The 14,828-nt window shown below is 40.1% G+C and overlaps 1 protein-coding gene across 3 annotated transcripts in view; it reads left to right on the top strand.

Moving 5' to 3' along the window:
- PRPF40A (pre-mRNA processing factor 40 homolog A) overlaps positions 1-14,073 on the top strand; it is a 49,429-nt gene extending 35,356 nt beyond the window's left edge. For all 3 annotated transcript variants that reach the window (XM_019522403.1, XM_019522404.1, XM_019522405.1), the window contains 10 exons: positions 959-1,073; positions 1,478-1,569; positions 1,737-1,853; positions 2,815-2,952; positions 4,131-4,226; positions 5,443-5,529; positions 5,620-5,716; positions 5,815-5,876; positions 7,244-7,375; positions 12,871-14,073. In XM_019522403.1, coding sequence (XP_019377948.1) covers positions 959-1,073; positions 1,478-1,569; positions 1,737-1,853; positions 2,815-2,952; positions 4,131-4,226; positions 5,443-5,529; positions 5,620-5,716; positions 5,815-5,876; positions 7,244-7,375; positions 12,871-12,963 — 1,029 coding nt within the window. In that variant the 3' untranslated portion in view covers positions 12,964-14,073. The remainder of the gene's footprint in view (positions 1-958; positions 1,074-1,477; positions 1,570-1,736; positions 1,854-2,814; positions 2,953-4,130; positions 4,227-5,442; positions 5,530-5,619; positions 5,717-5,814; positions 5,877-7,243; positions 7,376-12,870) is intronic.
- Positions 14,074-14,828: the final 755 nt, after the last annotated feature.

Here is a 14,828-nt window from a genome sequence, read left to right on the forward strand (position 1 = left end):
TTGTGTAGCCAAGTACTTAATACGCTTTTCATTTGAATTTCTTTATTACTCTGAGGCATTTACATTTGAATTCATACTTTGACTTGACTTCTGTGGTTTGATTCATAATGTAGGATTTTTCCTAGCTTCTGGAAGTTTGAGAGTACTGGAATGCCAGCCTCTTCATAAACTGATAACCTTGTTGTATTGTATTGTTTTCTTTTCTAAAAATTAATCGTCTTCAAAGTATATGTTGCAAGGAAAATTATTTTAAGGAATGAATATTTAGTTTTAAAAAATAGCTCTAATTGAACTGAAAATAATTTGTGAATTAGAAATAGTTTTTAATAGACATGATGATGATTAGGGATTTTCTTTTGATATCAAGGTGTTATTTGCCAGTTGAAATCACTTAAATGTATTTGGGGCAGGTGAAAACTCCTTTGTTGGCAGTGCTAACTTTTTTTAAGGATTTATTTGCTTACATGCTATCTCAGTCTTGCTAATAAAAACATTGTCCTGTTTTTACAAATGTGATGAGCACTAAAGGTGTTGAAGGGAAGGTAAATTTTGTTTTACCCTGTTTTTTATTGTAACTGTCAGTTTATATCGAGCTTATTTCTGAATCCTTCCCCTCTTTGCTTCTGTTTATTTAGCACACAAATATTAATGAGACACATTATTCTTTTTTTAAATTTTATGGGGATTTTATTAATAGATTTTCATGTTTCATGTGGGGTTAAGTCAGTTTCCCCGATTAGCTAAAAAGGGGATGATTTGTTTTTAATATGTGGAAAGGAATTTAGAACTTTATAACAGGCTTGGGAAAACAAGTGAAATGCAGTGTCTGAAACTTTCTAAATTGTGTTTTAAAAAGACAAGTTTAAGTTGACAGTGTTCGACATCTTTATAAAATTAAGTGTGCACAAAGCCTCTTCAAAAATGTGAATATCACCATCCACTTTCACTCATTTTGCAGATATTTTTGGATGAATTGCATGAACATGGGCAGTTGCATTCAATGTCTTCTTGGATGGAGTTGTATCCAACCATAAGCTCTGATATCAGATTCACTAATATGCTTGGCCAACCTGGTAAGGTTATTTCCTACAGAGTTGGAAGAGGAAGTTATGTAGACATTATATAACTAGTCAATTGCCCACCAAGAATGATGGGGACAGAGGGGAGGGGGCTGGGATGGAGTGCTGCCCATAACGCCCCATGCTGCTGCTGTTCTGCTTCTTGCTGGCCTCAGCTTCTCCACCCCCTATCTGGTCATTAGCACTGCTTTGGAATCATACTGGCGCTCCCCAACACTTGAAGCACTCTGATTGGCTGTTTCCATCAGCCAGTCAGAGCGCAAATAAAGCATTATGGACAGACAGACTTAGGCTTTTATAATATTAGAATAGAGCGGAGATAATTGTATATTTTCTAAATTTTAAAAAGTGCATCTTTTCTGTTAGAGCTACCTTTTGACTTGCCTTGTTTTTATTAGGATCGACTGCACTTGATCTTTTCAAATTTTATGTTGAAGATTTGAAAGCACGCTACCACGATGAAAAGAAGATAATAAAAGACATCTTAAAGGTGAGGAAAATTTCCCTTATATTTGCACAACATTATTCAAACTAATTCAACTGATGATGGAACTCTTTGCTTGGAATTGTGTTAGTGTAACTAGAAACCCTGATGTGCATTGGTCCTGATGTAGGGGTTCTGACATACCTGGTATCAAAGAGGTTGTTCTCTTGCAGGATAAAGGATTTATAGTTGAAGTGAATACAACTTTTGAAGACTTTGTTGCAGTCATCAGTTCAACTAAAAGAGCTACAACCTTAGATGCAGGCAATATCAAACTGGCTTTCAATAGTGTAAGTTGTGACATGCCATGTTTTTGACATAATAAAATAGTTTTATAAGTGTTGTCCAAGCCTGTTCCCCTCCCACCTTCCCTCCTCCTGCTTGGGGTATGGGCCCATTTCTTCCTCCCCCCGCATCATCCCACATGAGGCCCTGCAGGCAATGACAACAGAAGTGGGGAGGGGCAGGCTGAGGACAGCACCAGTGGTCTCGCCAGCCCTGGTTTCCTCGCCCCTCTCTCCCCATCATCGCCACATGAAAGGAGCAGGGCAAGAGGGTGTGAGGCCAGCACTGCTGGCCTCCCTCCACTGTTCTGTCCTCTTGGTTGTCCCCGCCTACCACCTCTGTCCGCTGTGTCCCTACCATCATGGCAGAGCTCCACCACTGCCAATTCCTGTTTGAATGCTTCTTCACACTCTGATTGGCTGTTTGTCAGCCAATCAGTGTGTGAAAAAAGCATTACAGATAAACAGATGTAAGCTTTTATATTAGAATGTCTTTTTACTGTAAAATTACCAGTCATAAGACACCCAAAAAGATAATCGTAAGACGCTGTTCCTACTTGATGTCTTTCTTGTCATTAATGGTTTCTAAACTACAAACTGTAAAAGGCAGACTTTTGTTCAAAACTTAAATATCCATCCTTGAAATAAGGTGAGCCCTGTGTTAGGAATTCAGCAGTGTCTTCACACTGTAACTTGATGCTTCCTACTAGTAAATATTGCATGCTGTTACCATCATTCTGAATTGTTAGACCTTAACTGCTTTTGAGATTTTTTTGAGAACAGAACAAATACTGGTTTTAAACAAATAATTGGATAGATGATTTAAATAGACACAAACAGTTAATGCTAGAAAATGCTAGAGCTGAAGTATCTCTGTAGGCTTTACGTCAGAGGTGCACATAGCCAACTGATCATTCTTATTTCACTGTCATTGTCACTTGAATGATTTCATTTTAATTTGCCTTAGCTCCTGGAAAAGGCAGAAGCCCGTGAACGTGAAAGGGAAAAAGAGGAGGCTCGGAAGATGAAGCGGAAGGAGTCTGCATTCAAGAGTATGTTGAAACAAGCTGCACCCCCGATTGAGTTGGATGCTGTTTGGGAAGATGTATGTATTCTGCCATTTTAAAATGCTCAGAAAACCTTAGCTGTTAAATTTTTGAATGCTAACTAACATTTTATAGGTGGCAAATTTTGTAGTCTTCAATTTAGTGTTTGTCCTTTACATTTTACTTTGCACATTAAAATATCTTTGTCATTCCCAAATGAATGTCAGTAGAATTGTCCTCAGTTTGTTTCAGTACTACTTCAAAATGATTATTTTAGAAAAGGTATAGTTTCCTACATTCGTATTATATGGGAGATGAAAGCTTAACCAAAAGTGCTTTGTTCCTGTTACATTGGAACTACTTGTTTACAACTGCTGATTGTTCACCATCCTCCATTTAAATATTTCCTACTGAAACATATTTCAGTGTAGATTTTTTTCTAAGTAATAAAAATTCCCCTCCCAACACCCTTGTTCATAAGAACACAAGCATCAGTTTTGAGAACCATTGTAACAATATGGCACTCTGGTTTTCCTCAAAATTCAATTCATTGTCATGGCTTTTTTCCTCCATTTCCCATTAAACCACACTTCTAGTCATTGGTCTATCATTTGTCTTTTTTCAGAAGAGGGATTATGCTTTTCTTCCCACATGAATTCCTGTCTCCGTCTTCTGTTAAGTGTTTCAAACCAAAAAAGTGTTTCATAAATGAAAACTTGTGGTTGTGTTGTCTGTAGCAGTGGACTAAAAGGAAAAGAGATGCTGTTTCACAGACACTTATGTATAATGAAGAAAATGCAGGGGAAATGTATTGACTATGGGAAATTAAACGGTTTGTTTTTTTGGTGGTTAAATGGGGGCAGGGAACTACCTATTTAACTGCAGCAAAGTTGAATGGTTAAAGTTGTGTTTTATATAAGAACAGATATTTTTTAAAAATTCCCATCTCAAATCATATTTCATATAAGTTGCATGTTTTGCCAAATATATAAAACAAATGGGCTATACAGAAAGAAGTTGAATGTCAAAACCATAGATATAAAAATAATATGGATGATTCAGAGTGCTAAACAATTTGAACACAGTGAACCTGTTGGGGTGAGTATACCCATGGACCACTATAATATATATTTTATTTATGAAATCAGGTCTGTAATGCTTAAGGGCACGACTGTCTTTTTTGATTCATTCATTTCTAATATTAATACTTCATCTTGTGTTCCTTCTTGTTGTGTAGATCAGGGACAGATTTGTGAAGGAACCAGCATTTGAAGACATTACTTTAGAATCAGAAAGAAAAAGAATATTTAAAGACTTCATGCACATATTAGAGGTAACTCAATTTTTATCCCCACATCATTTTTTGGTAGCAATTTCTCATTAAGAATTGAATGACTTGGTAATTTGGCATGGAAAATATATTTCTAAAACAGTATTGAACTGCCTTACTTCATGACACAAATGTTAAAACCTGGACTTAAAGAATTGAAGAGTGTTATAGTTAAACTACTATTTCATGTGTGTGTTTTTAATATGATTGTATTTCAGTTAGCTATTTATGGAAGTTTTGATTGAAAAAGAAGATATCTCATGGGCAGAGTGTTTTCCTTGTTTTAAATTCTTTAAGAAATTTTAGTTATAAAAACCGTAATTATACTCTGAATAATTATTCCATGGAGTTTGGTATTTCTCTCTAACATTTTCCTATATACCATGCTGAGATCACAAGTAAAAGTAGTTGCATTTTTTCTGAATTGGAAATTCAGCCCTGCATTTGAGGCATTCCATGCCTGTGTATTGTCATGCTATGAATGCACTGCAAGCCAGAATCTGGCCTTGGCAACACCAGTCTTCAAAGCAGTTGTATAAGCATACGTGATCAGAATTGATCTTGTGAATGATTCTGATACGCAAGAAGGAATAATATCCAGCTCATTATGTTTCTTAGCTCTGGCTGTAAAAATCAGCAGGTGTACTAATAGCTTTGACAAACAGGAGTCAGAAGATCTATTTTTATGCAAACATAAGTTCTTCTGTTTTGTTTCTGTTTTAATTCCATTGTGTTGGTGTGTGTTAAAAAGAGAGAGAGAGAGACTGGTATATATGTGCACCCCTGTTTGGGGTATGCAAGATATCTCTCAGAGGTATGTGGGAGAAATTGTGTAATGGTGTATTGTTGTTATAATTGGCATTTGAGGGGTTCAGATATAAAACGTATGCTGCTTAGGGTTACGCTGGCAGCTGGTAAATCTGGAAGGGGGTTGCAATAAGAAAAAGTTTGGGAACTTCTGCTCTAGTGGATGCAGTGTGACTTCTGATTTTATATTACACCTCAAACACTTCTCCATTGATAGCTCTTTAATTTTTTTTTAATGCAACTTGTACACTAAATAAAGAATACACATTTTAGGTGTCATCTTGTTTTAAAAATGAAATTGCAAATGAATGTGCACGTCTGCAAGCCTGCCTTTAAACTAGTGTTAAGAGACTAGTAAGCTTTAATTGTGTTCCTTAAAACTGTTATACCTGTGGATTCTTTTATGTTTTAGCATGAGTGTCAGCATCATCATTCAAAGAACAAGAAACATTCTAAAAAATCTAAAAAACATCACCGAAAGCGATCACGCTCCCGTTCGGTAAGCCTTTTTTCTAGAATGTTATGCAAAAACTACTCTTACAGCACATACCCCTCTAGGATAGTGCTCAACTCGGTTTTCTGTTTAAAGGGCTCAGAGTCTGAAGATGATGATAACCATTCAAAAAAGAAGAGGCAGCGTTCAGAATCTAGGTCTGTTTCTGAGCGTTCTTCCAGTGTAGAATCTGGTAAGGGTTGTTCCCCTTCTGCTTTAAGTAAGCTTTGTCACTTTGTTGCTGGGTCTTGGTTTGTAATTGATACTACTTTGCGTTTCCATGTATTGTAGAGAGAAGTTATAAGAAAACAAAAAAACACAAGAAGAAAAGCAAAAAGAGAAGACACAAGTCTGTAAGTATAGATACTATTTTATTGTTGGTCACTGAACAGTTCAACTGCTCTTGCTTTGTGCTGAGCCTTTGTACGTACTTGAAATCAGACCAGCTTTTTTGTTGCTATGTGAAACCAGACAGGTAAGGAGTGCTGGTACTTTATAATAATGTCCCGTTCCATGTGCTTCAAAGTAAATCGTCTGGGAGTGCTCAACTTACATGTTCTAAAGACTTGTTTGTGAAAAGTTTTTAAGGGTCCATTTTCTTAAAATGTTGTAGCAAACACTTGCTGTTACTGTGGTACAGATAAGAGTAGGTAAGGTCAGGAGGTCTCTTTTGCTTTTAATTCATGCCCATGTGCTTAACCATATGCCACAGCTGTTTTGGGAGCTCTGATACCATGTTGAGTAGAGCAGTAAAAAAAGAACCAGAACAACATCCAGGGAAGGACAGCCTGGCTGTTGTCTTTGCTTTTGTGAACATTGCAAGACTAATGAATATGTTGTTCATGGGGAAAAGAAAGTAGTTTGGGTTTACTAGTAAATTATGTAGGAAGCAGGGCAGAGTAAACCTTGGAGACTAACTCGTTCAGAAAGGCACAGGTTTTTGCAGGTGAAAGCCCACTTTGTGAGATGCTGTGGATTATGATGATGCTACAAAACACAAGGTACTTCTGTGTTTTGGTAAATCGCATTTAGCTGCACTCTTGAGACAGGGCATGGATACTGAACTCATTTACACACAAGAGAGATTTCTGACCTACAGTCCTGTTGTTTGAGAAACAGCTGAACCGCTTAGGCTTCACTTTGTGATCCCAGTTATGTTTATTTCAGTTTGAATAAGATGGCTGTCCAAGATCTTGGTCCTCTAATATGTAATTTGGTATCCCACCAAAACCCCAGCAGCATAAAAAGTTTTAGATATGACCTCAGCCATCCAGTTATAAAATTATTTCTTTTTTTGCCATTAGTTACAATAGGAAACACCTTCAGCCTTCTCTAAATGCTGTATGGGATGGATGACTTGGTTAATATAGGTAATGAGAGAGAAACAACTATTACAACCCAGTTCCTTGTACATTGATTAGAAAACAAAAGTAGGACAAGTTCTTCTGTACTCCTTTTATTTTTTGCTGTATTAAAGGTGTAGTAAACATGTTTTCCTTTTTAAAACATTTTTATATGTATTTATACTTTACTTTTTCTTGTGCCATGTTCATGCTGTGTGGCTAGTTTACTTTAAAAGTGAACCAATTCGAAAGAGCCTGCTTCCTTATGTAGCTTATAATGGTGTTCCAGGTCTATAATAACATTCTGTATATCTTACATAGTAAATACAATGCATATGTTGAAACTAACTTTTTATGTTTGCTTACTTACTACACAGGATTCACCAGAATCAGATGCTGAACGAGAAAAAGACAGGAAAGGGGAGAGAGAGAATGAAAAGGATAGAAGTAGACAAAGATCTGAATCAAAGCATAAATCTCCTCCCAAAAAACGGCCTGGAAAAGATTCTGTAAGTTTTTTTGTTTTGTTTTTTCTTGTTTCCTTTTTATTTAATGAACAGGGGTTGGCGTCCTTTTCACCAACAACAGCCCAAATTAACACAACTTGTTCCTGAGAGAGACCAAAGTGGCAATTATTAGATATCCTATCATAAGATGGCAGTGGCTCATTTTTATGCCAGCCTAACCTTAATTATTACCACATTACACAATCCCAGCTGTACTATAAGAATATAAAAATGCATTCATATTAAACACTAATCTACGCAGACAAACTCCAAAATGCAATTGGAGTTGCACCTAGCAAGGGACGGGAAGGGTAACAGAGGTTCTACAAGTATATCAGTAACAAGAGGAGAATCAGGGAAAGTGTGGGTCCATTACTGAATGGGGGAGGCAACTTAATGACAGGGGATGCAGAAAAGGCTGAAGTGCTGAATGCCTTTTTCACCTCAGTCTTCACAGGCAACGTCAGCTCCCAGTCTACTGCACCTGGTAGCACGGTTTGGGGAGAAGGTGAGCAGCCAGCTGTGGCAAAAGAACAGGTTAGGGACTATTTAGAAAAGCTGGACATATCTGAGTTTGTAGGGCTCAACAGGAATGCACCCCAGGGTGCTGAGGGAGTTGGCTGATGTGATTGCAGAGCCACTGGCCATCATCTTTGAAAGCTTTTGGTAATCAGGGCAGACCGTGGATTAGAAAAGGGCAAGCATATTTAAGAAAGGGGAAAAAGGGGGGATCTAGGGAACTACAACCAATCAGCCTTATGCCAGTTCCTGGAAAAATCATGGAGCAGATCCTCAAGGAATCAATTTCTAAGCACTTGAAGGAAAAAAGTGTGATTAGGAACAATCAGTGTGGATTCACCAAGGGCAGGTCATACCTGACCAACCTGATTGCCTTCTATGATGAGATAGATGACTGGCTCTGTGGATGCGGGGAGACAAGTGGCTACAGTGTACCTTGACTTTAGCAAGGCTCTTGATATGGTCTCTGATGTTTTCGCAGGCAAGATAAGGAAGTATGGGCTAGACTGTAAGGTGGATAGAAAACTGCGCGGATCATCGGGTTCAGAGAGTTAGTAGCCAGTGACTCAATGTCTAGTTGGCAGCCAGTATCAAGTGGAGTACCCCAAAGGTCTTTCCTGGGGCTGGCTTTGTTCAGTACCTTGCATCAGTAATCCAGAAGATGGTAAAGAGTGCACCCTCAGCCAGTTTGCAGATGACACCAAGCTAGGGGAGTAGTAGATATACTGGAGGATAGCATTAGGATTCTTAGGATGAAACAATCCCATGCACTGCACAGGCTGGGGACTGGCTAGGCAGCAGCTCTGCAGAAAAGGACCTAGGAGTTGTAGTGGACAATAAGATTAACGAGCCAGCAGTGTGCCCTTGTTGCCAAGAAGGCAAACAACCTGCTGGGCTGCATTGGTAGTAGTATTGCCAGCAGATCAAGGGAAGTGATTGTTCCCCTCTGCAGCACTGGTGAGGCTACATTTGGAGTACTGTGTCCAAAGCAAGTAGAGAAATTGGAGAGTGTGCAGTGGAGGACAATGAAAATTATTTGGGGGCTGGGGCACATGATTTCTGAGGAGAAGCTAAGGGAACTGGGCTTATTTAGTTTGGAGAAGAGAAGACTGAGGGGGGATTTAATAGCAGCCTTCAACTGCCTGAAGGGGGATTCCAAAGAAGATGGAGCTGGACTATTCTCAGTGGTGGCTGATGACAACAAGGAGCAATGGTCTCAAGTTGCAGCAGGGGAAAAGTTTAGGTTAGATAGGAAAAAACTAGGAGAGTAGTAAAACACTGGAAAAGGTTATCCAGAGAGGTTGTGGAATCTCCATCTTTAGAGATTTTTAAGATAAAGCCCTATCTGGGATGATCTAGTTGGGACAGGCCCTGCTTTGAGCAGGGCTAGATGACCTCTCCTAAGGTCTCTCCCACTTCTAATTTTCTATGATTCTATAGTTTCATAGTAGGTAGGGTCAGAAGGGACCTGAGCAGATCATCGTCTGACCCCCTGCCATGGGCAGGAAAGAATGAAGCATGACAGAGCTAAACACTATATATTAGCTATAAGCAGAGATTACACACTAGCAGCAGTCCTGGTTCATGAAGCAATCTATGCATGTATTCCACAACACCCCCAAAATGTTGTGGGTCTCTGACACCCTCAGAGTTCTTTTCTTAGTACCCAATCACCATTTTCCTTTCTGTAATTCATGGGCATTGTACCTTGTCCTGTCCCCTGCAGTCACAGAAAATTAATACATCTTTACCTTCCTTTCCTCCTCTCTTCCCTACTCCTCCCCCCTATTTTCCCTGTTTTTCATATTTAAATGACCTTATTCCTTTCTATTTAGTACCTCTGCCTCCTTTCTGCAAGTCCATTCATAGCACCTGATGGAGTAGGCTGTAGCCTATCATCTATGAAAGCTTATGTCTCTGAATATGTTAGTGCCACACTGCTCTGCCTTCTGCCTAACTGCCTCCATATCTTCCATATAACCATCCTTCAGGTATCTGAAGACTGTATCAAATCCCACTCCTTTAGAGTCCTCTTCTCCAGAGTAAATGATCCTAGTTCTTTCAACCTTTCCTCACAATCCATATTTCTGAGGCTTCTAATAATTTTTGTTGCTGTCCACTGGACTTTTTAATTTGTCCACATCTTAAAATGCATGCTCAAAACTAGACACCATATTCCAGGTAAGGCATCACCAGCATCAAATAAGAGTGGGATAAAAGTGACCACAAACAATATTTTCTGAAGTTACGAAAGCTGAAGAGTATTTTCATATTAACTTGTATATAGCATGCATTCCTTCTGGAGATCAGCTGATCAGTGGCCAGCTGATACCCTACAAAGTTCACTCTTGCACAATGGTACATTAACTAGGCAACTTAATATGGCTCAAATAGACTTTATTAGCATAGCACTAATAATTTGCACATTAAGTGGCAGCTTCATACATCTTCTAAAGTCAAAAGTTAGGTTCTGAGCAAATCATAACAGAGTAAGGCAAGTAAGAGGCAGTAAAACTTGGGAAGTTCCTTTGTTTTAGGACGTTTGACAACTAGCTTCATAGTGTTCTTTGGTAAGTGTCAGTTGGACAAAGAGAGAGAGACATTGTGTCTTAAGGGGGAGAATTCTTTTTCCTGACTCCCCATTAGGCTGAGGATACCAAAGCTGGATGTGTATCAAACAGATGGGCCACATGTTTCAGTACAATTTTAAGATTGTCCTCAGAACAGGACTGACATCTCTGTAGATGCAACTTCTTAAAACTGATATTTAGTAATGTATTTGCCACAAAACTGAAAATGAGGTCCATTTATATTAATAGAACAATTTGCATGTGTACCATTGTCTACATAAGTAGGATACAAACAGTGTTTTATCCACTGTCCCCACTATCTCCGATCCACCTTATTGCTTGGTGTGGAAAATGGCTTGAACATCAGAGCTTGTAGAGCAGCCTGTTTCTTTGTAGGGCATCTGTAGGAGGACTCTTGAGTACTTCTGGCACAGGGATCAGTGAGCCCCAACACATGCACCAGAGAATGGCATGTGAGACCAGCATGCCACAGCTGACCCAGGCTCTGGGCAACTGCCATCAGCCCCGGACTCTGGGCTGCTCGCAGCAGGTGGCAGGGAGGCTGTAAGTCCTGCTGCGAGCAGCCCAAGCTCTGTGGCAGGCAGCAGCTGCCCAGAGCCCAGGCTGGATGTGGTAGGCAGTCAAGAGGCTGCAAACAGCTGCACTGGGGTCTGGAGCCCTGACTGGGCTCTGCAGCAGTGGTGGGTGCACACACACCTTGAGATGTACAGCCAGGAAGAGGCCAGAGGCAGCACAGCCCTTGCCCACTGTGTGCCCCTAGATGTGCTTATACCTACCATAAAGCTGGGGCTGGGGCTCCAGATTCCGGTGCAGCTGTGGCAGGCAGTAAGGAGGCTGCAAACAGCTGCACCAGGCTCCAGCTGGGCTCTGTAGTGGCAGCAGCTGCACACGTCTCAGGGCAGACAGTGGAAGAGGGATGGGGGTTGACTGCCGCAGGCCCCTTCCCAGTCAGAGCTCAGTGCAGCTGTTTGCAGGCTCCTGGCTTCCTGGCATAGCTGGCCCATGTTCTGGGCAGCTGTAGTAGGTGGCAGAAAGGTGGCTGCTCCATGGTGATGGTGGGTGCTCATGTGTCTCAAGGTGCCTGGCAGAGGCCAGGTGTGGAAAATGGCTTGAACATCAGAGCTTGTAGAGCAGCATGTTCCTTTGTAGGGCACCTATAGGAGGACTCGAGTGCTTCTAGCACAGGGATCAGTGACCCCCACTGATTCGGACATAGACATAGCTTTAAAAGTTTTTTTTACATACCTCAAGGCACCAGTGTGACTTGTGAATACTGCAATGCTGGGGTGCATGGAGTGTCCCACAGGAGTGAAAGGAGCCCTCCACATGCTTGGTGGTGGATCAGAAGTATGTCCAGTCCACTTCCAGGTCTGCTGGGGAGCACACTGGGAGTGCCCCCTGGCTCAGTGATCGGCCATGGAAGGGGGACACCCTGGGTACCCCCCTCCGACCCAGGAGGCACCATTTGCTGAGCTGGGGGTATGGGGGTGGCCCCCAGCGTGCTCCCAGGCAGACCCAGAAGTGCTTCTGGTCCACTTCTGGGTCCGCTGCCAAGCGTGGGGGGCTCCCCAGCATGCTTCTGTGAGACGCTCCATGTGCCCCCACCTCTCAGCATACCTTGAGGTATGTAGAAAAAACATTTAAAGCTGTGTCTATCTCCAAATCTCTCCAGAGGGTTCCAATTGGATTCAGAGAGATTAAAGGGTCCTCTGATTCAGTTCTGAGATTTGGCCATCGAATCAGCCTAAATCTATGCCAAAACAAATCAGGGACTGAAGCTTCACACAGCGCTAGTGTACATCTCATGCACGCTGTGCTCCGTATGGATGTAATGTAGTCACTGTTAGCATGGTACCTGGTTTATGGCATGCCAGTAAACGTGCCTGAAGAGCTTTTTGCACCGTGATGCCAGCTCACCACAAAGTGATTACATTACATCCTTCTGGGTTGTAGCATGCATGGTAGAGCCAGGCATATTGTGCTTCACTCCAGTGCTCCCTAGCTTGGTTCTTTGGTGTGCACATGCTTTAGGACACTTGAAACACCAGTTGTCCAAGTAGACAACATGCCACAGTGCCATTTTCTTTACTGGTCTAGGGATGGAAAGTTTGTGATAGATAGACAAGAATGTATGTCTACTGAGAAAAATTACAGGTAATTGTGGCTATCTTGCAGAGTGAGACTTGTACAATTCCTAGATCCTCGAGTGTGTGTTTATTTTCTTTACGTGTAAACTCCTTTAAATGTGTTTATATTCCCTTTAATTTTCTCACCCTGTTTTGTAATGAAGATCCGAAACCAGTAACAAAATATGAAATACTTCCTGTGGGTGAGTTGTATGTTTTATATATGAAGTGTTCTTGCCATAATCAGTGCACTTCCTTGCAGGGTAACTGGGATACTTCCGGCAGTGAACTGAGTGAAGGGGAATTGGAAAAACAGAGAAGGACCCTTTTGGAACAACTGGATGAAGATCAATGAGAGAATTATTTATACCAAATATGTTTACAGTATGACTTAATAAAATAAACCGATGTCTAATTCAGGATATGGGTTCTAATATGCTGGATATGAGTCCCATTGTTGAAATAACAGTGGGTTTAAATTTTACTGCATCAAGAAATACATTCAAGTACCACTCTGGCAGGCCTGGCATCAAATCAAAACAGAAAAGGAAATTCAGAGTTAAAGCTGAAATTCTGTTCTTAATTGGCTGGATAGCACGTATCCTTTTTACATCATGGAACTATTTGCAGGGTTTAATGTGATTAATGGAAGACATTTCACTTTTGAACTCTGGGTTCTACTTACAATGGCCAGGGGAAGTACTGGCACCTTTCTAGCAGAACCACATCCTAAACACAGTTCTTCCTAGAAAGGTACTAAACCTAGTTCTTCTGGCCAGTGTGGGTGAGTTAAATTCTCCTCTTTAGAAAAAGAGATCCGTAATATAGTTTCTTGTGGTTCAACTTGCTTTGTGGGTTTGTTCTTATTTTTTGAAAGACGGGGGGCTGGAAAGGGGAGGGGAATAATGAATCCATTTCTTAACTTACAGTACAAAAAAGAATCCACAATTGAAGCTGCTGTTTGGGTATCACATGACTGGCCAAACTGATGGTTTTGATAATTTGTATTAAAGTAATGTTTTAAACCCCTGCAAAAAGGTGCTTATGATGAAAATGTGATAGGTAGGCCCTTCATTACAGTGGCACTAGAGGACACTGCTGTAATATAGCTATCATTTGTATTGAAGTAATACCTGATAAATGGCTAAGGGCATTATTTCAGCATTTATTGTCATGTTAAGGAAATTTAACAGAAATCAAATTGTAAATTTATTTCAATATGTTGCCTTAATCTGCTGAAGAATGTACCACCAAATTTTTAGTAGTAGTTGCAATACTCATGTCTAGAAAATCTTTTTTTTTTTTTTTTTTTTTTTTTTTTTTTTAATAACCTCTGCTTGGAGGAAAATTCCATCATCCCTTTTCAGTGACAGATATTAACTACCGTGGTACACATTCTGAAACCTTTCTGATTTGAATATTTTTGTACATTTTTATCGATTATTAAACCTTGTCTTCAAGCGTGTACTAGTATTTATTTCTAGTATTAAATACTCTGTACAGCTCTGATTAAACAAAAAAATCAGTATCATCTGATTGATGAGCAACACGTTGCCTCAGTATTTTGAAGACTATATCTACAGTTCAGCTTCTTCAGTGTACATGAATCCCTTTCCCTAATGCAGCTGGCTGATCGTACCAGTATATATTACCAGCATTATATATAGTTGGGTTACTAGTATACCCAACAGCCCCAGTTGTTTGAGCTGTATCCTTATAACTTCTGCATTCACACAGCATATTTTATCAATAGGTTGGTTAAGTGAATTCCTAAGGTTATGTAGAAACTTTTCATTTGAAAGAAAATCTCCATGTTACAAATGTGTTCTGCTCTGTTATTAAGGAAGAAACTACTGCATTATTTTTTTTAAAAAATGATCTACTACGCACACGGGTCAGTAGATGGAGCACTTCTCATGTTTTTGCCATCCAGCATAAGCTTAAGTCACTGGTCACTATGTAACATGTTACTAATCACTCATTACTAAAGAAGTACTTCACCTGAGTTGTGGCCAGCCTAAGAATCCTAAGAAATTGCCTTTCGTATACAGTGAAATGTCATGTTAATAGCAAAGGAAGTATGAAAGTGATTATTTAGTGCATGTTAACACCACCATGTAATTCCAGAGAGCTTATAAAGTGTAAAAGATAATGCATAGTCAGATAATGGATAGTCCTGTCCCTACCATGGAGGTCTATGGTTCTAGCTCAGGTATGCCA

The sequence above is a fragment of the Gavialis gangeticus genome, unplaced genomic scaffold (genome assembly GCF_001723915.1).
Source record: "Gavialis gangeticus isolate Ggan-Ray unplaced genomic scaffold, GavGan_comp1, whole genome shotgun sequence".
In the NCBI taxonomy this organism is placed as follows: Eukaryota; Metazoa; Chordata; order Crocodylia; family Gavialidae; genus Gavialis; species Gavialis gangeticus.